We start from the raw sequence: 20,909 nt of genomic DNA, 5'->3' as shown, positions 1-20,909 counted from the left end.
CAAATATAAACAAATAAACTGTCGTCTATATCAATTATTTTGTATAATTGATTGTATGTTGAATTAATGTAGACGACAGGATGTAGCTTAGGTGTCATTAAATTGTGGAAAGATACAATTTAAATTGATTGGATAATCGGTAAATAGCATTAACGGTTCTTATGTAACTGCACAATATGTGCATTTGGAAAATTAACGTCTCTTCAGTGAAATTCGTGGCCAAAATATATTTGAAAAATCGAACACCCAATAGGGACATTGAAGAGATCGTAAACAAATATCTGAATCAGTAAGACATACATTTAAGAAGAAAATATGTGGATTTGTATTTACATCTGTGCTGATATTGTTAGAACTGTCACTACAATTTTATTTTTTTCTTACTTTTGATACAGACGTATTGGAAACAATGTCAATCATAATTTGCTTCTTTGTAGATATACATGATACCATAGCAATTTCCATAGCTTTTGTAAAAGAAAAGTAATATTTATATAGTTACGTACAAATTATATGTTCTAGTAAACCCAACAGCAAAAAATGCATGTTACACAAAACATAGCCATTAGATTTTGCTGAAACAATACGACAAGCTCAATATTGTTCCTGGTCTAGGCAAACCTTTAATATGAATTCAACAGAGATATAAACAAAGATCTATAATCAGCACGAAAGTTTCTGACATAGACCAAAACCGAAGAAGAAAAAACTTTTCTGAACCTGTTTTCGACTAAAAGCAAGTTTGTTATAATAAATCAAATAAATGTTAGTACTTTTATTTTAATACTTTATTAGTTGTGATAATACGCAAACACTTTTAATTCTGCCAACTGCATAATACCGTGACCAATTATGGACAGTTTCACGAACCTTCCAACCATCGTAGCTTCGCATTCTAAGACGAAATGTTCCCCTGTTTTTGCAGGACCTTTATAGTGGGTGCATAAAGACATGTTGTCAAGGGAAGGTCCGACAGTAACGTCCATGTGGTGAAGATACGGACCTAAAAATACATTCATATTAATACAAGTTATGAAATTGGAAGATTGAACTAGATAATAGTTAATTATATTTTTTCAAATAGTTTCCTTTTAAATAATATCTTCTCATACTAAATAAAGATGGTGTTTGTAAAAAAGAAGGACGAAAGATACCAGAGGAACAGTGAAACTCATAGTTTGTCACTTACAGCAGCCTAACACACAATAACAGAATAAAAATTGTCAGTTGACCTCTTAAGGAGTTATTGCCCTTTATAGTCAATTTTTAACAATTTTTCGTAAATGTTTGTTATCTTTTACAAAAATCTTCTACTACTGAGACACACTTGGCCACAATCATCATTCGGTAACTACATTTAAAAATGTGGCCTTTGACCCAACCAAGATGGCCGAAATAGCTAAAAATATTACATTAACGGTTAAATGCAGTTTTTTTGCTCACATCTCTCAAACCAAAGCATTTAGAGCAAATCTGACGGGGTAAAATTGTTTATTAGGTCAAGACTTATTTGCCCTGACTAATCAGGCAACCTGTTGTTGGGTTTCTACCCCTGAATTGATAATTTTATTGAACTTTTTCAGTTTTTATTGGTTATTATCTTTTATATTATAATAGATTGATGACCAAAATGGTCCATTGACCCCTTGAGGAGTTATTGCCCTTGATAGTCAATTTTTAACATATTCCCTAAATTTTGTAAATTTTTGTAAATTTTTACAAAATATTTTCCATCTAAAACTACCAGACCAAGTTCATTATAGATTGAGATAATTGTATAAAGCAGTAAGAATGTCCAGTTAAGTAAGATCTAAAAACACATCACCATCACTAAGACACATTGTTTCGTGAATTAATGTGTGTCCTTTGTTTAATATGCACACCGACCAAGGTGAGCAACATATGCTAATTAGAGCCTCTAGTGTTTTTTACCACAAGAACTTACCACAACACTCTTTACGGCTATAAACTTCAATCCTTACAACTCTGAACAGTCTCCCTAGATCTACCCACCAAGACGGATTTTTTTCGCTATTTGTGTGAGAAAAAGTACCAATATTTCCATCAAGGGCCGAACTGGCAGGATACAGTTTACCCTGATATAATGAACTTTGCTTTGCTACTTTTCCCTTTGCTGCTTCATATAAAGGCCCAATGATTTCTGCAAAATGAATTGATTAGACAGATGATAAACAAAAAAATGAATAGAACAAATATAAAAGTTTAGTCGTTTTTTTTATGAATAATTTCGATGTTTCATTTGATGAGACATCAAGCAATATATGATTTGACAATTTCATGTTCATGACTGCCAATATATTGGTCATATAATGTCCGATAATACAAACGTTAATGTCACTTTCAATTTTACGAATAATAAATTTAAAAAAAGGTTGCAATGTTTTTGATGTCAATGAATATACGAGGCAACATTAGTAATCATATGTTCAAACTTTTATGTCCATATGCAAGACAAGAGAAAAACCCTGAAGAAATGGCACGAACCCCAAAGGAAGCGTTAACAGGGCATGGAAATCCAACATCAGATGTCATAAATAATTTCATATAAAATTATCAAATTATACACACATTTCAAATGCAATATATTAATGAAAGCGGTGTTATTTTAGAGTTTCTATTTGTTGTCATGATTTCCTTGATGGATTACTGCAGCTCATAAGCACGCTTTTAAAGTTTGAAGTTATTTTGTCAAGCCAAACTAACTCCGTCTTTTGATTATATAATTTTTATCTATACATTAACAAATAATTTTACCATAGTGATATAAATGATATATATATATATATACACATACCCTTACTGCATTTATTTTCTATACTCTGTTGAAGTGTAGTCATCGTTTTCTCAAATTTTTTATCCATCTTTCTTTCCAAATTGTTTATATCATTTGTAACGGTCTTATAAAGATCCTTATATGACTCTATAATTGATAAGCAGAAGACATGCAAATAAGAAGACAAAAAATATACATATTTGCTTTACTACGTTCAATGAAATGTTCTACGCAACGTGGTATTGAAAACAGGGAACACATTTTACTCTCAATCGATTTATTGTTGTAATTCTATATCTTGCGTTGTACTTTATACATGCAAATATAGTATTATAGTATTTTCATCTGCATTTGTATAACGTAGCATTTCTCCGTTTTTATTTACAAAAAAGCAATCAATTTGCAAATCAATCCGTTTTCCGCCTCTCATTTTATAAGTTTTTGCAAGTTGCGAAAAGAAATGTAGACACTATCATGTGCTATATATAGTAATTATTCCGTCTACTCACCGCTATAACCCAAGCACTGTAGTACAACAATATATAAAGCTGAAGCGAAATGACATTTCTCGTTAATCGAAAGCTGTACTTAAGGAAAATGAAATATTTTGTAACTGTCAAACACATGAGAGGTCACGCTAACAATGTAACCAGGTTTATTGTTGGATTTTTAACATAAGGGTTTGCCTGTGCTAAGTCAGGAGTTGGTTTTTCATTCTGATGTGTTGAAATGATAAAGGACCTTCATGAATATACAAGTAAAAATGTATAATTCGAAATGCATGTTTCCTGTAAATATTAGGCACCATTTATTAAGATAAAACAAATGGTAAAATTTACTATAACTGTCGTTGTACAAAAAACAATTATTGCATAAAAGCTTTGCTATTTAAAATAATTTGAAACTGTGTTCATCTATGTGAAGGTTTATCACGTTTGGTTTTAAATTGAATGATGGATATTGAAATAGAGATTGCTTTTATCTCAATTATTGTTTTACAATAAACGTTGATATAAAAATACATATATCAACAGAGATAATATTCAATTTTCTCTAATTCTATGGAAATTAATCCCTTTCCGAACCCTTTGTATAAAAAAATGTATGCAACGTGTGGTTGCCGATTATCTCAAAAGATCATTGAATGATTTTAAGGGTCATAACCTTTTTAGCTAATTGGATGAATCAAAATATGCTAACAGGTGTTAATGAAATTGACAACTTCGTGGAATGTTAAAGGCACTCGAAGGGGATTTTCGTTTCACAACAAAAAAGAAAAGAATTTTTCTAATCATTAGAGAAACAGATTCTTACATAGTTACTCGTGGATTATCGGATTTATCCAATCTCGATAGTTAAATTATAAATTTTAAAGTCCTCGCCAAGGCTCGGACTGTAAAATTGATAATTTAACTATCTCGATTGGATAAATCCGATAATCCACTGGTATCAATGTAATAATCTATATATACCTCGTATTAATACATAATGGGTAAATTGCATGTCCAATATAATCAATCCTGTTGTAATGAGATGACGTGAAAAAGATAAATAATCAGATAAATCGTCACAATCATTCAGCATGTATCAAATAACAAGTTTGTCAAAATTTGTCGTTGCTGAACATCATTTTGTTTCAGTTGATATTATATTCTAATTGTAATTGACATCAATTCCAAGTATTTAATTAAGTCTGTATTCTTAAAAAGATAATAACCATTTAGAGATTTACTCAATCCAAAGCGCTTTTCCTGATGTTTATTCATCCTGAATGCTCATTTGAAAAATTTCGACGGTGTCTTAGTACCTCAACAAACTACATGATCAAACGGGGCTATAATGAATAACCAAACCCTGTATTTTAAATTAGAAAGGCTTAGTTTGATTGCGTTTTAAGCCAGAAGAAATTGGGCTATTATTGTGCGCTGATTTTTTGAAAACTTTGATGCCATTAGGTTTTGTTTTAATTGTGTTTCATTTCAATACTTTGTTAATCAAAAGTTCATGGGTGTTTGTTGTTGTGTGCCATATCCAGTGAATATGTAGGCTACTTGAGCTCAATTATTTGTATTGCATATAGTGCAGGGAGTCAGTTGGTAAAGTTACACCACAAGTTTCCTAATTAGTTTTATAATTTTTGAAATATATATTTGTATCTATGAATGTCAATACAGCTAAAACTAACTATACTCATTTTTGTTATGACTGTATTCATTTGTTTGAGGGTTTTGTGATGCTCAATCTGCAGTTTCTCACAATGTGTTATGTAGGTTGTTGTTTGCCTTTTGATGTCTTACCAGTAAGCAGTATCCCCTCTTTTTAAACTATACGATTATTTGCAAATAAAGGACTTTACTATATCTTCGGATTTGATTTTAGTATAATCGTTTTCATCTTGTTTTGATAAATATGGAATATTGTGAAAGAAAAAGTAACAACCTAATAGTCGATCATTTGGATGAATAAAGTAACAATACGTTTACCATATAAAAGGCTGTCCGCCTAAAAATTTTATAAATAGCATATCCCAGGTACTAGTTAAAAGGATACCTTAATGATGTCCTGTAAAATATCAAATCATACTAAGTCAATGCGACAATGAATTTATAGCAATGAATTCAAACAAAGTACCTCTCCCTCCCCACTTTCTCTCCCGTCTTCATTTTACTTGAATCAAGCTTTATAAAAATAAAAGTTCTTATCATGAAAATATAAAATAAATTCAACCTAAGCCCTCATATCAACTACATATCTTCGAAGCACATTTCATCAACCAGCATTATAAAATGTGAGTGAAGCGATGATCTTAAGAAAAGAAAAAGGGTTAATTTTACTTTAGAATTTCAATGAAGAAAAATAATGTAAATATTTTGTTATGCTGCAAAAAGTAAAACAACACACATACCGAACTTCAAGGAAAATTCCGGCCCTTAATTAATAGCAAACACATCAAACGAATAGAAATCCACTGTCGAATGTATGTTCCTTATGTAGAAAATGGTGAATTAAACAAAAGAAAAGAAATGAAATGTGTCCAAAACTAGATTCTTAATTGAATAGCAGCATTACATGTACAATCACGTGACATTTGTTATGATTTTAAAGTCTATAAAGTGTAAATAAATTGTTGACACTTTCTAAAATTGTTAGCTTTATAACTGATTTTGCCTTTAGAATCTACATGTTTGTAAACGACATTTGAAAATTAATGTCAGTGTTGATAATATTTCATGAAAATGTTTGATATTTCTAATTATATCCAGTAGCTGTATACATCAAGAATGTTGATTTATAAAAACAAATTTCCTTTCATGTTTATTGACATCTTAAAGTTTACGGATAAATGCATTGATCACAAGAATCCAACCCGCCAATCGAAAACGAATTCATTACTATTCTTGCAGACATAACTTGATCCTAACCCTCGTTAAAACATGTACAATAAAAGGTCTATCATCTTTCAACATAACATATTTACTCCGCTTACATGCTGTAATGTGTTTAAAACGTCATACATCATCGTCATACTGTCCAAGGTATTGATCTATGTATGTCTGCATTATCATATAAATATTGAAAACAAAAGGCTTTTTTGATGGCTCACATTTATAACAAAGAGATGAGATGTAAGCAATACTTTACTAGTTTTCTACAAAACACTTAAACCAAGTGGACAAGATTAATTTCTAATAAAGATATATTAGATAACAAATTGAGGCAACAGTAGTATACAGTAGTATACTGCTGTTTGAAAGTCATAATTCGATTGAGAGAAAAGTTTCTTTAACAGTTAAAAAAATCGAACCTTGAGCTATTTTGCTTTCGGGACATAATCCCACTGACTGTACGTATTATTTATACAGGAAGATGTTAAGCGATGGTTAGGAAAAAGCAGCACACGTTTCAACATGCTTAAATCGCTATCAAATAAAGAAAATGCCCGTAAAAATATCAGGAATATGTAAGTTGTTTAACACTTTTTGTCATTTTTAGGAGTTCAGTATTTTAGATACAATCTTTTACATAAATTCTATGAATCTTTTGAGAAAAATACAACCTATACTGAAAATCAGTCAACTTTAGCGTTTGATAGTTCATTGATAACATTCTGGCGTGTCACAAACAAACAACTCATAACGTCTCATTTCATTGGTCGAAAGATTCAAATACAACAACATTTGTAGTTTGTACTGGAATTGACACAGGTGACTATGGAATATACCATGTTACTACGAACGTAAAAACAAACATTTGACAATGTATAGTTTACCAATCTTTAGTCAAAAGAATTAAATAAATGTTTTGTGAATTTCAAATAGTAATGTCGAAATTATACTGCAGGAACATAATTATCGTGTACATAATGTACCGTATTATGAAACATATAAGGATAAAATAAAATACATGTGCCGTTTTTATACATGATTAAGTCACCACTTTTAGTTTCTTTCAATGTAGTAGTTACTTATAATAAGGATCTTATAATGCTGATCCATTATAATAATTACAAAAAGTTATAATGGGTTGCATATTCCTCTTTTAGTGTTTTCATGCAATAAAACATGTAAAACGAAGATACAGAAAGTTACACAGTAGATAAGCGTTTGGTCATTAAGAATTTACGTATCATAAACGGAGCAAATTGTCCCCGAAATATAGAAACAAAAACAAAAATAATAATCGTATCATTTGTGCACGTGAATGAAGACGTAGTATGCAATGTACTATCAGGATCACCACGAAATTCAAATGAATTCAGTGAAGGCATTTTGGTGTAAAAAGGATCGAAATGTTACATCGGCGAAGATTTTTTCTTTTGTATGTGTGGAACTAAAACAAATTCTTATCGTAGTTTATAAGGAACAAAATAAATGTACTGTTTTCGATTTAAATTGGCTAAAAACCTCTCCTCTAATTTAATACCGTAAGAAAGTGATATGCATAACATTGTTAAACTATCCGCCAAACTGACGTGAAGTATGCATGCGTATTTAAAATGAAATACAAAATCATACATGTAAGATAAACTGATAAACAAAATATTAAGAAATTATTAATAAGTATGACTGAATGCATGTACTAGAAGGGGTTCACCTTTTTATCAATACATTTAATGAATAAATACTTTTTTAAAAACTGATTGTTTTCTCTGTAACTATTTAGATATTTACAAATATATAATCTACGTTCGAATTTCAACCGAGAATAGCAAAACAGTTAACTTATAAAATTCATTAAGTATATCGCTGGAGTTTATAAAGTACATATCTTTCCACTGTGCCATGGTTTGCCATCTCTATTTTTCTCTAAACAAAGTATGGTTGGTTACATGTTCTGAATTAACTTAGAATTTCGGGGTTTTTTCTCAAAATTAAGTAAACTGAATTACAAAAATGATCACACTATTCTTAGTCGAATACCTAAAACTTGCGAAAGATATAAGAAGGCAGGATTAGCAACTTGGCAAAAAGGCCGAATAACGATTTATGTAAAAAAAAAAGACTCCGGACAAACTAATAAAAAATAAAAAGGCAGGACCAAATAGACTAAAAATAAAAATACAGGACAGAGAATACAACTTCGAAAAAAGAACTAACTGTTTCATTAAAGTCCACCCTCCCATCAAAATAAAATGGTAGATCTCTTAATCCAGAAACAACTGAGAGGAGAAAGTTGAATTAAATATTTCGATGTGAAACCTTAAGATTTTAAAGTTTAAAATTTTACTAGTGCACAAAATTATAAATTCAATGAATTTTACATGTAAATACATGTATCATTGAAAAGCTAGAATTGCTATGGGATAATCAAGAACACAATAATGTACATGAATACGACGATGGAGGTTATAACAACCTTGACCGGCTACGTGAATACTGATCAGTTCATTCAACTTATAGTACGCGTGTTCTATTTTCGCAGGTGTGAAGGCGAAGGTTTGGATTGGCCAATTAAAAAGATCGTTCCTTTACGAGTTAATCTAATAAAGTTTGTTTGACTGATTACGTCGCACTACCTTTCGCTAAGCTTGGCCGTATATAAGTGTAAGTTTTATGAAAGAGAAGAACAGGCCAGTGTACCCGTTCGTTGTAGCGTGGTATAATAAGAAGTACCAAAGTGTAATAAACTGTTTTTGTTATTTATGACATATAGCTGCGCTGAATAAAGTTAATTATTTTAAAAATTCTAGGCAAACCTCAATTGAATTATAGTGACAATGGGATACCAGTAAATTTCGTCGATTCATAAAATGGAACAACGATCTTTTGCATTTGAAGTTTACCAGAGACATATTTGTATGTATGCGAGGATAACTGTATTTATTATATTTAATGTAAGAACAGATTGTGGATTCATTTATTTTCGAGGGTATCAATTTTCGTGGATTGCTGAAAACATGCATATTCGTGGATATTTGATTTTTTGGTTTTTCCAATGTTAGTATATAAGGCCTATTGAAAATATGTTATTCGTTGAACATTTAAATACGTGGTTCACCTTTATCCACGAAAATTGGTATCCAACGAATAATAGTGAATCAACAGTATTAGCCTGTTGATTAGCTTGGGTAAAAAAAACATCAACTAGCAGTGGCATCGTCCTTGTACCGGTACAAACGAATTGAATTTAACAGGGTATAATTTTGATTTTTATATTTAATTTGATGCAACCATACCACCTTAGATTATTCGCCATTTTATATTAATGAAATAACCATTATTACAGGCTCCTCTGTCAAGTCTAGGTCATTCACATTTTTATTGTATCACACTTTTTTTAAGATGTCCACCAATGGTAAACGAATTGCTCTGTTGATATACTTGATGTCTGTTACACGTAACAGATGTCAAGAAAGCAGTTTAAATCTCGATGATGGCAAATAAAAATAGCAACAAAAATCAAAAGGAAGTTTGAAAACTAATTCCATGTGTGATCAGAAATAAAACAAAAGTATTAACAAAACTAATGAAATCCAAGGTAAATACAAAAAGGGGGACGTCCATAAAACCTAACAACATCAAAACGTTTGACCAAATCAACCAATATTGATTGAAAACAAACGAAATTTTCCTGACTTTTTCAGGGCCTTAATCTTGATTTTGTATTTAGATGATATCCCACTTATATGACAATTGTTTATATTTCCGTTATATTTTCAAAATTGTGCGAGCAACCCATTAATACATCATTTGTAAACGGGAAAGTTATTGGGACTCACCACTCAAAACTGTGTTAACATACATCAAATAAACTCATCATAGATACCAGGACTAAATTTTGTATATACGCCAGACTCGCGTTTCGTCTACAAAAGACTCATCATTGACGCTCGAATCCAAAAAAGTTAAAAAGGTCAAATAAAGATATACACAACTGATAAACAACCGATACATTAATCTATTCCAATGTTAAAATTAAATTTGGCGAACAACACAGTTATTATCACATTATCTGCGTTTTTGATTTGTTTTCTAAATTTCAACCTTTTCCCCTAATATACTTTTTTCATGTATGTGAAGTTAGCAGCCGTTTCGTTATTCGATATTCGATAATCAATATCCAACCGGCTGCTATCAGTCAGATGGATATTCAAAATTAAGTTGAAATCATAACAAAACAAAATACTTAATAACATTAAAAGCATGATTTTTTTACAGTGAAGATCTGATAAGAAAATTGTTTCATGACCTCTTCAGGCTGCCGTAAATTCTCGTTTTTCTTGAATATAAACCCTTTTCTAACTTGCATATTTGTCTTTATGTAATATAGATTGTTGTCAATAAAAAAACTTCAAAGATGTACTAATATACATGATATTTTTCTTAAAACAAAAAGAAAAACCGCTAACTCTAGAAAACATTTAGGAATATAAATAGAAATGTTTATGGAAAGCCAAAAAAAGAAATATATAGTGAAAACCTACCTGAGACCACTTAAATGACTGTGAGACCCCCTGGTCTTTCAATGTCCATAACATTTAAGTAAATCATATACTCTGTATATATAAAGGTTGTATTAGAAGGATTTCCAAGAATAATGTCACATTAAATATCTATGGAGGGCTTATATTGTCACTGTTCAGCAAAAAATGATCAAAATCTTAGGACAAAGGGCATAGGACAATGGTGATAGACCCCTGATCTCCTAATCTGCCTAATATTTAGCAGACACATAGTCAATAGGTAGATACAAACATGACTAAAAGAAATTTGGGTACACTTTTTGTCTTTCATGTTTACTGAGCGCCCAAAGTGCCAGTTTGATATTCAAAATATATAGTGAAAACCTACCTGAGACCGCTTAAATGAGTTTGAGACCCCCCGGTCTTTCAATGTCCATAAAATTTAAGTAAATCATAGACTCTGTATATATAAAGGTTGTATTAGAAGGATTTTCCAGAATAATGTCCTATTCGATATCTATGGAGGGCTTATATTGTCACTTTTCAGCTAAAAATTATCAAAATTTTAGGACAAAGGGCGCAGGACAATGGTGAGAGCCCCCTGATCTCTCAATCTTTCTAATATTAAGCAGACATTTAGTCAATAGGTAGATACAAACGTGACTAAAAGGAATTTGGGTACACTTCCTGTCTTTCATGTTTACGGAGCGCCCAAAGTGCCAGTTGGATATTCAAAATATATAGTGAAAACCTACCTGAGACCGCTTAAATGAGGGTGAGATCCCCCTGGTCTTTCAAAGTCCATACAATTTAACTAAATCATAGAATCTGTATATATAAAGATTGTATTAGAAGGATTTCCCAGATTAAAGTCATATTCGATATCTATGGAGGGCTTATATTGTCACTTTTCAGCTAAAAAATATCAAAATTTTAGGACAAAGGGCACAGGGCAATGATGAGAGCCCCCTGATCTCTCAATCTTTCTAATATTATGCAGACATTTAGTCAATAGGTAGGCAAAAATTATAACCTTGTGCGGGAAGGGGGCAACATTCCGCACTTGGGGATGTGAGAGATTAAACAAGCATTGTACCAACGTCTGGACAAAAAGAAAGACCGATTAAACTGTGCAAATTGTGAGCTATGGAATTAAAAATCCAGGCGCACCGGGTATGATTACCACGACTTTTAACCATTGAATTGGGGAAAGTGGTTTTGGGTGATCTAAAATGACTTTTTTTATTGTTAGGATAAAGAAATGAATCGAATAGCTAAAATGGAATTAGTTGTTGAAAACGTCAAAGTCCTGAGAGGTATTGCCAAAATGAACACCTCAGAGGGTACTCCCGGATGAGGAAGGATCAGTTGGTTGAGTTGGATCGAAATGAAGACCAACCTTAAATTTAAGCGCCGTCCCAACCCTAGACGAAGAACGAGCTTATCACCAAGGCAAAACAACATGGGTTGATAGGGGTTAGCAAGCTGTCGAAAGATCGACTGCTGGAGAAGGTACAGGGAAAGATACGAGAAGATAGGAAAGCCATTTGGGATAAAATTGAGGTACATTCACCGAAGAAAGCCTTTAAAGATGTATTTACTACCTGGAAGATGACCCCATTATTGACATGGATGTGCATACCTTCCTTTAGGTCTCTCGGATGTATGGGTGGAACTGATAGAAGATTAGGCATTGAAAGAAATAAAACCAATTTGGTGCTGCACTGTACCTTTGAGGAGATTAACCCAAGAGGTAAATTGAAGATGAGAACGTGGGATAATTTCACTCGGAAAACCAGATTTTACCTCAACCACGTGCACGGATTTGAAACTCTTGAGGAGATGGATGAAAAGATCGGAGAAAAGATTGCCCACTGGACGTCTGAAAAAAGTGTCTGGACATTGAAGGCAATTGCAAAACTTCAAGTCAACATTAACAAACACCGACCGCTGGGTGGGTCCCAGTACATTGATTTGCTGGCGTGGATCAAGCCAAGAAGGCTGTAATCAATGTGAAAAATAAAGACGAGGAGTATTTCAAGTGGGCCATATTTCGGCCTTGCACCATGACGAGGTAGACCCAAAACAAACGGACAGGTATACACAGTGCCACCACTGGCAAGAAGAGCTCAATCTGGTTAGCCTTAAGGATATTAACAAATTTGAGAAGGCCAATTCTACCCCGGCGGCTAATGTATTTGGAATAGAGGACAGTGAAGTATACCCGCTGCGTATTTTAGACGTTGGCGAACAGCTGGAGAGAGACATCAACTTGCTGCTGATCGCGGACGACGGGGCGAAAGCACTACTGCTGGATCCAAAATATGTCCCGGCTGGTGTCGTGCCAGATTTCGGAACACGATGGAGAGATCTACCTGTGCTATAGGTGCTTAAACCACTTTTATAGCAAGGAAGTCCTGGAGATACACAAAGAGCGGTGCGTAAACCACAAGGCGGTCAAGATCGAGCTGCACAAGAACGGGACCTACCAGCTGACCTTTGACAACAACACCCACTCGATGAGAGTCCCTTTCGTGATGAACGCGGACTTTAAGTGATTTATCGAGGAGGTTGAAACCAAGAGGGTTGAAACCAACAACGATAAGGTAGCAGTACACAGTTAGAAGTTCGCATTATGGCCATGGTGAATTTTTGAAATAGGAAGGTATGTGAACAGTAAAAATGATTGTTAGATAAATGAAGAATAATTTATCCTTATTAGTGGGTTGATATGAACATTTAGATTGTTTTAGCATGTTTCATAGGGCATTTATCTGGTTGACATTTCGTATTTTCCGATCCGTACCGCCCATATGTCCATGAATTATTGTAGTATTTATCAACAAAGATTTGACGCTGGATCTTTTCAATTCAATTTTATTGAAAAACGAGCAGAAATGCATATGATTTTTGTTTACCTTATGATAGACATATGCCTATAGTTTCAGGAAAGGTATCACTGTAATTGATTGAAAATTTTCCTTTGGACCATATTTTGGAGACTTTTGTGACATGTTCACCCTCCTTTTTTGCAATATTTTGTATTAAATAAAGGCAGATTGTTGCCATAGTTGCACCAAAAAGAGATTATATTTCTTCATTATATACATTTGAAATAAGAGCCTTATTTGTTAGAAAAGAGGGTGTTTTTTTCCTAACTGTGTATTGCTACCTAAACCACATACCAAAGCCTACCAGAAGCACACGCCGTCGTGATTTTGTTATTACAGCAAGTGCTTTGATGACAGTGTGTTTGCCAAAGCATCGGTAATGTGTACTTTGCAAAAGCCGTGTGAAGATGAGGCGCAGATTTTTCTTGAAAGCCTTTGGAAAGAAATCAAGGTCATTTAATCCGAAAACAACCTTGAGAAGCCGATAGTCTTGACGGAAGCGGACAAGAAAAATCACACAGTGCTGGCTGTTTAATGCTGAGCTCGGTAAGGACAAGGTGAGGGATCACAAACGCATGGAATTCAGGTCGCAGTATGATAAGTTAGAGCCATTTTCTCAACCCCAATGCCCTGCCAAGACGATTCGAGGCCACCAGTGTACACACCGATGCCAACCGCGTAAAGACTTATGCCTCAGACACTTGAATCTTTCGAAGAAAAGGGATCCGTATCAGCTACTAGTATGTAATACCTTCATGTGCAATCCATCGCTTATGAGCGTTCAAACCTCGCTTAGGGGCATTTAAACCAACGCTTAGGGCGTTAAAACCAACGCTTAGGGGCGTTCAAACCACTGTTTAGGGGCGTTCACTCCAACGCTATAAATAAATGACGGTTATCAAGATTACAGACCCTAAACAGTGTGAGGCGCTCGCCAGGGAGGTGCAAGACACCAAGTGGAATATTCAAGCCAGTATATTTGCAATATTGTCAAAGTATATTTGTTCCACCTGACAGAAGTTTCAATGAAAACTTTGTTATAAACATTGTCATAATTTTTATTCCTGTTGGAACAAATATTCTATACCATTTATTCCGTTAGGAACATATTCTGTAATATTTATTCCTGTGGAAATAATATTCCAGAATATATTTTCCTTTTGGAACTTATATTATGAAGAAACCTTTATTCCGTGACAACATGCAGCATCGCCTCGACAAGATTGGACTCAACCGGGACCTTTCCCAGGTGTTCAAGTCTGTGGTTGGGGCTCAGCGAGAGGCAGCTTCACCGATCACCAAAACATCGTAGACCTGCCTGCAGCAGTGCCAGGCCTTCCTCCTCCACCTCCCGAGTTTGCTTACCCACTACCCATCGCACCACCTACAGACACCACCCCCGGACGTAGAGCACAGCAGTATTTTCAGCTCAGTATGGCTCCTTCTGCCGACCTCCATAGATATAAAATATGACATTATTCTGGGAAATCCTTCTAATACAACCTTTATACACGTAAACATGAAAGACAGGAAGTGTACCCAAATTTCTTTTAGTCACGTTTGTATCTACCTATTGACTAAAGTATTGACTAAATGTCTGCTTAATATTAGGCAGATTGGGAGATTAAGGGGCTATCACCATTGTCCTGTGCACTTTGTCCTACAATTTTGATATTTTTTAGCTGAAAAGTGACAATATAAGCCCTCCATAGATATTGAATATGACATTATTCTTGGAAATCCTTCTAATACAACCTTTATATATACAGAGTCTATGATTTACTTAAATTTTATGGACATTGAAAGACCAGGGAGTCTAACCCTCATTTAAGCGGTCTCAGGTAGGTTTTCACTATATATTTTGAATATCCAACTGTCACTTTGGGCGCTCCGTAAACATGAAAGACAGTAAGTGTACCCAAATTTCTTTCAGTCACGTTTGTATCTTCCTATTGACTAAATGTCTGCTTAATATTAGGTAGATATGGAGATTAGGAGGCTATCACCATTGTCCTGTGCCTTTTGTCCTAAAATTTTGATAATTTTTAGCTGAAAAGTGACAATATAAGCCCTCCATGGATTTATAATATGATATTATTGTGGGAAATCCTTCTAATACAACCTTTATATATACAGAGTCTATGATTTACTTAAATGTTATGGACATTGAAAGACCAGGGGGATCTCACACTCATTCAAGCGGTATCAGGTAGGTTTTTACTATATATTTTGAATATCCAACTGGCACTTTGGGCGCTCCGTAAACATGAAAGACAGAAAGTGAACCCAAATTTCTTTTAGTCACGTTTGTATCTACCTATTGACTAAATGTCTGCTTAATATTAGGCAGATTGGGAGATCATGGGGCTATCACCATTGTCCTGTGCCCTTTGTCCTAAAATTTTGATGATTTTTAGCTGAAAAGTGACAATATAAGCCCTCCATAGATATCGAATATGACATTATTCTGGGAAATCCTTCTAATACAACCTTTATATATACAGAGTCTATGATTAACTTAAATTTTATGGACATTGAAAGAACCAGGGTGGTCTCACACTCATTTAAGCGGTCTCAGGTAGGTTTTCACGATATATTTTGAATATCCAACTGGTACTTTGGGCGCTCCGTAAACATGAAAGACAGGAAGTGTACCCAAATTCCTTTTAGTCACGTTTGTATCTACCTATTGACTAAATGTCTGCTTAATATAAGGAAGATTGGGAGATCAGGGGCTTTCACTATTGTCCTGTGCCCTTTGTCCTAAAATTTAGATAATTTTTAGCTGAAAAGTTACAATATAAGCCCTCCATAGATAAATTGAGAATCAGATCTCGAGAATATCATAACTTTTTTGTGAACTCTCTCTCTCTCTCTCTCTCTCTCTCTCTCTCTCTCTCCCTCTCTCTCTCTCTCTCTCTCTCTCTCTCTCTCTCTCTCTCTCTCTCTCTCTCTCTCTCTCTCTCTCTCTCTCTCTCTCTCTCTCTCTCTCTCTCTCTCTTCAAACACAAAAAACGGTTTGATTTTATAAGTTCATGTCTGCATAGAAGATTGTGTTTTCTTTGTTCATGGTCACTTCATGAATTTGTATGATTTTGTTGATTTCAAATGTATACTGATTTTAATTGTAAAATCAGTAGATGAAACTGACATAGATGACACTTCATTTCGTACAACATTACAAAGATCACTGACAGTTTCGGAAAAGCAAATAAACAAATAGTTTAAACACATCAAACCGTTGAAACCAATAGGAGGTATAACCAATGATGGTATCGCTATACACCACTGCTTCGATGCCACTGCTGGTTGACGTTTGAAATTTACAAAAAATTGTCCAACATTGACTCCGAAGGGCAAACAATCCTTCAGGAGTCATTTGATTTATTTGTAGATCCTACTTAGCTATTTACAGTTTTCTCTATTTATTATGACATTCAAGATAATAACCAAAAAATGAAAAATGTCCTTAAACTTACTAATTCTGAGACAGCAACCAATTACGAGGTTGTCTGATGCGTCTGAAAATTTAAGGGCAGATATGAGTTGACCTAATGAACATTTTCATACCATTAAATTTGCTTTATATGCTTTAGTTTCAGAGCTATAGGCCAAATACTGCATTTTACCCCCATGTACTATTTTTAGCCATGGCGACCATCTTGGTTGATGATGCATTTTTCAAACAAGTTAACATAAGTATGATTTAGGCCAAGTTTGGTTCAGTTTGGCAAAAGTGTTTCAGAGGAGAATATTTTTTCTAAAAGTTAACGGACGACGACGGACGACGGATTCCTAGTAATTATAAAAGCTCAATTGGCCCTTTCGGGCCAGGTGAGCTAAAAAGAACATTTGCCAATACTAGTATCATGGTATAGCTGAAATATGGTTTTGACTTGGGTTTATTTACCTGTTATAATCTTATCTAATTCTACTTTCACTTGTTTTACTTCCATTTTCCTCGATTCCAATTCTACTTTCACTTGTTGAAGTTCATTTCTCGTCGATTTTAATTCTACTTGCGCTTCTTTTACTTCCGTTATCGTAGATTCCAATTCGACTTTCACTTGTATAAGCGCCTTGTTGGTCAATTCAAATTCTACTTTCACTTCTTTAAGTGCCTTGTTGGTCGAGTCTAATCCTTCTTTTCCTTTCCTTATTTCATGTCCGTGTTGAAGTAACTCGTCTTTTATTTTGATTATTTTTTGTTCCACTATAGTTACATATAATGCACCAAGCAGAACAAATATAGACAATATTAAAATAACTAAATAATTCTCCATTACTGTTATGTTTATATTACAACATACAATGTCCTTATTTAAAAGTAACCTTTACGGATGACTGACATATTTAAATATTGTTTCAATAAAGAAGTTTAAAGTCCATTAGGTCTGGCTTGTTGGGTCTTCAGTTCGTTATTCTTTAAATGTTAACTACTTTTACTCTTTTCTTTTTTTTTACCATTATTTATTTTATGTTTGAGCAAACTATTACTCTCTATTCATTATTTATATTGTCCTATTTTTCTATATTCTCAAATATATGGATAATTAGAGATTCTTTTCATACTAGATTAGTTAAAATCTGACACTTTATAAAATAGTAATTACTATTAAAGACAATATGCACAACCTGGATGTCTTTCACCGAGGCTAATATTTGTATAAATGTAATGATTAATACAAAAGCATTATATTAAGACATGGATTATAGATTAACTCCGACAGAGTACATTTGATCCTTTATCTCCTTTGTCAAACACAGACAAATTATAAGAATGTTGCTGTAACTGACACTTCTCAAATTAATTCGTAGAGAAACATTGGTATTTTATCATTGTCTTTCCGTGTCTAGTTATCCTACACGATATAATGGTGAATATTGACAGAATTATTGAACATCATTCGACTATTATGTAAACAAGATCAAATATACAGCTATATCAGGGGATGAGGAAACCGCTATCTATGTTTGTATCGTAATGAAATATATGTTGAAATCTCAAATTGATGTACGTTTTGTGATGTTTATTGCTGTTATTAATCTTTAAAAAGACATTTTCAATTAAGAAATATATCTCCCTGATGTATACCTCTGTTTCCTTGTTTGTTTGACTATACTTCTGAATCCATTTATGTAATATCAGTTTTTCAAAGTTCGTATAAAATTTATCATTTTCATTTTGTTTCCAAAAGCATCAATAAATAGATATTTGTTGTTGAAATGCCTATCTGGTGAGGTACATTGTTGAAAAAATTTTATTTAGGTGAACGATCGACTTCAATAGGAAATTCAATATGAACCCCCAATAGCCTATCTAAAAGGCGTTTTCCTCCCCACAATAACAACCATTTTAAAGTTTTTTTGGATTCTTGAATGTTTTTTGTTATTCGAGTGTATTGAATACTGCTAACAATACTTTTATGGGAACAGTTGAAATATAGATTTAATAAACCCCTTCATTCTAACAAGCAACTTATACCGTATATCCTTCCAGAGCACATGAGATCACCCCTAGTTTTTGGTGGGGTTCGTGTTGCTTATTCTTTAGTTTTCTTGGTTGTGTCATGTTTACTATTGTTTGTCTGTTTGTCTTTTTCATTTTTAGCCATGGCGTTGTCAGATTATTGTCGATTTATGAGCATGATGAGTTTGACTATCCCTCTTGTATCTTTCGTCAACATTTCGGTGTTGACATGAATATCAATAATGTGGTCATTTTTATAAATTTCCTGTTTACAAAACTAAGGATTTTCTTATCCCAGGCATATATTACCTTAGCCGTATTTGGCACGACTTTTAGGAATTTTGGATCCTCAATACTCTTCAACGTTGTACTTGTTTGGCTTTTTATTAAATATTTTGATATGAGCGTCACTGATTATTCTTATGTAGACGAAACGGGCGTCGGCGAAATAAATTATAATCCTGGTATCTTTGATAACTATCGTCCCTCTTTTATAACCATTGACTTTAGTTTAGTTTTGTTCTTTGATACAATAGACTTTGCAATGATCAAATCGGTTTGTACGTACATTTAGAATTTAAATACTACTACAGCACCTCAAAACAATATCACAGAAACGATATATAGAACCTCAAATGTTTCAAATTGATACAGGTTTGATGAACCATTAAACAAAGTTAATTATGTTTGTCAATAGTCTAGCTATGTTAGAACGGTTTCTCATTATATAGTTCAAATAATACTACATAAGAACTATTACGGCTGCATCGGAAAAACAAATAAAATGTTTTTATTTTATATATAGCAAGCGACAAATTGCACATTTTGAATACACGTTCTGTTTCGATGCGTCCTCGTTAGTTTCCTCGTTTAATGCAGCAGTCAATAACCTTGTATATACTGACCATTAACATCATGACAGATGCTAATAGCGAAGAATAAACTGCTATCCTTGTCGCAAAGCTCGGAGTGAAACTCTGGTTTTCTGTGTGTTTCGTTTTGCTAGATCTTTAGTTTGGAGTGTTGTTTGTCTTTTAATAGTTTTTAATCCATTGTATTTTTCTGTGTCGACTAGATTTAATTGCCTGTTTAGTCTGTTGATGAGTTGTTTGCAGAGTGAACCCACGTTTGACGTACACATTTGTCATCCTGGTACCTATGATGAGTTTATTTGATATCTTCTTTGGGTTTTAACCATTTGTTAATACTACAAACCAGTTTCTGATATAAAAAAAAAGGATGAGTAAAAGAGGTAAAATAAGCCAGAAAGAAATATATCATTTCTTCTAGAAGGAAGATTATCTCACTAAAGAGCGATGACACCATACTATTCTATGATTTGTAAACTCTTGTAAATGAAGATATAAATGATTCAATATATTTTCAGGCAATTGATTATACCATTTATCTGAAAATAACTTAGTGGCAAACGTTCATCTTTCAGTCTACTAAGGATTCCTGTGAAATAGTATCTGATTATAGGAGAAGTCGATGGGAATGTTTTGACTGATCAGATCAGACTAAATCAATCAAAATAACAACAGGGCTAGACGAGAATCATTTTTAAATTCAGTGATTTCATTCAACACATTATGTTGTCCTTCTAACAACTTAGAATCAGAAGTGTTAATAATTGACATTGAATATAATGACTAATTATTCTAAGGACATGCCTTCGTCATCTTAAAACAGATTGCTGATGTTAAAGGGATGCTGAGATTATTGATATGTCATTTTAAATGTTGCATTCAAGGTAAGTTTTTTTGTAGTTAAAATGTAAAGCTAATTGAAAGAAAAACAATATATTTGTTATTTTAAGAAGTAACCGTTATGTCGATGTGTTTATAGTGC

General features: G+C 33.3%; 1 protein-coding gene across 2 annotated transcripts; it reads right to left on the bottom strand.

Moving 5' to 3' along the window:
* Positions 1–773: 773 nt before the first annotated feature.
* On the bottom strand, positions 774–17,914 carry LOC139490848 (fucolectin-like). Of its 2 annotated transcripts, XM_071277927.1 has the most exons (5): positions 17,700–17,914; positions 17,499–17,531; positions 2,816–2,941; positions 1,946–2,161; positions 774–1,003 (listed from the first exon to the last, which is right to left on the bottom strand). In XM_071277927.1, exons 1-5 carry the CDS (start codon positions 17,869–17,871, stop codon positions 792–794), a joined length of 759 nt encoding a protein of 252 aa, XP_071134028.1. In that variant the 5' UTR covers positions 17,872–17,914; the 3' UTR covers positions 774–791. The 2 variants fall into 2 exon arrangements, with proteins under 2 accessions (XP_071134028.1, XP_071134027.1); XM_071277926.1 differs by having other exon boundaries at positions 17,499–17,914.
* Positions 17,915–20,909: the final 2,995 nt, after the last annotated feature.

The sequence above is a fragment of the Mytilus edulis genome, chromosome 10, assembly GCF_963676685.1.
Source record: "Mytilus edulis chromosome 10, xbMytEdul2.2, whole genome shotgun sequence".
NCBI classification, from domain to species: domain Eukaryota; kingdom Metazoa; phylum Mollusca; class Bivalvia; order Mytilida; family Mytilidae; genus Mytilus; species Mytilus edulis.
The sequence above is the reverse complement of the archived record's forward strand: the minus strand, read 5'-3'. Positions and strand labels throughout refer to the sequence as shown.

Bases quoted from the DNA above. Each gene is read 5' to 3' on its own strand.
- LOC139490848 (XM_071277926.1), bottom strand. From the start codon at position 17,871: ATGGAGAATTATTTAGTTATTTTAATATTGTCTATATTTGTTCTGCTT. The intron at 2,162-2,815 runs GTATGTGTATAT...TTCATTTTGCAG, and splicing joins AGAAAATAAATGCAGTAAGG to AAATCATTGGGCCTTTATAT. The intron at 1,004-1,945 runs GTAAGTTCTTGT...ATGTATTTTTAG, and splicing joins TAGCCGTAAAGAGTGTTGTG to GTCCGTATCTTCACCACATG.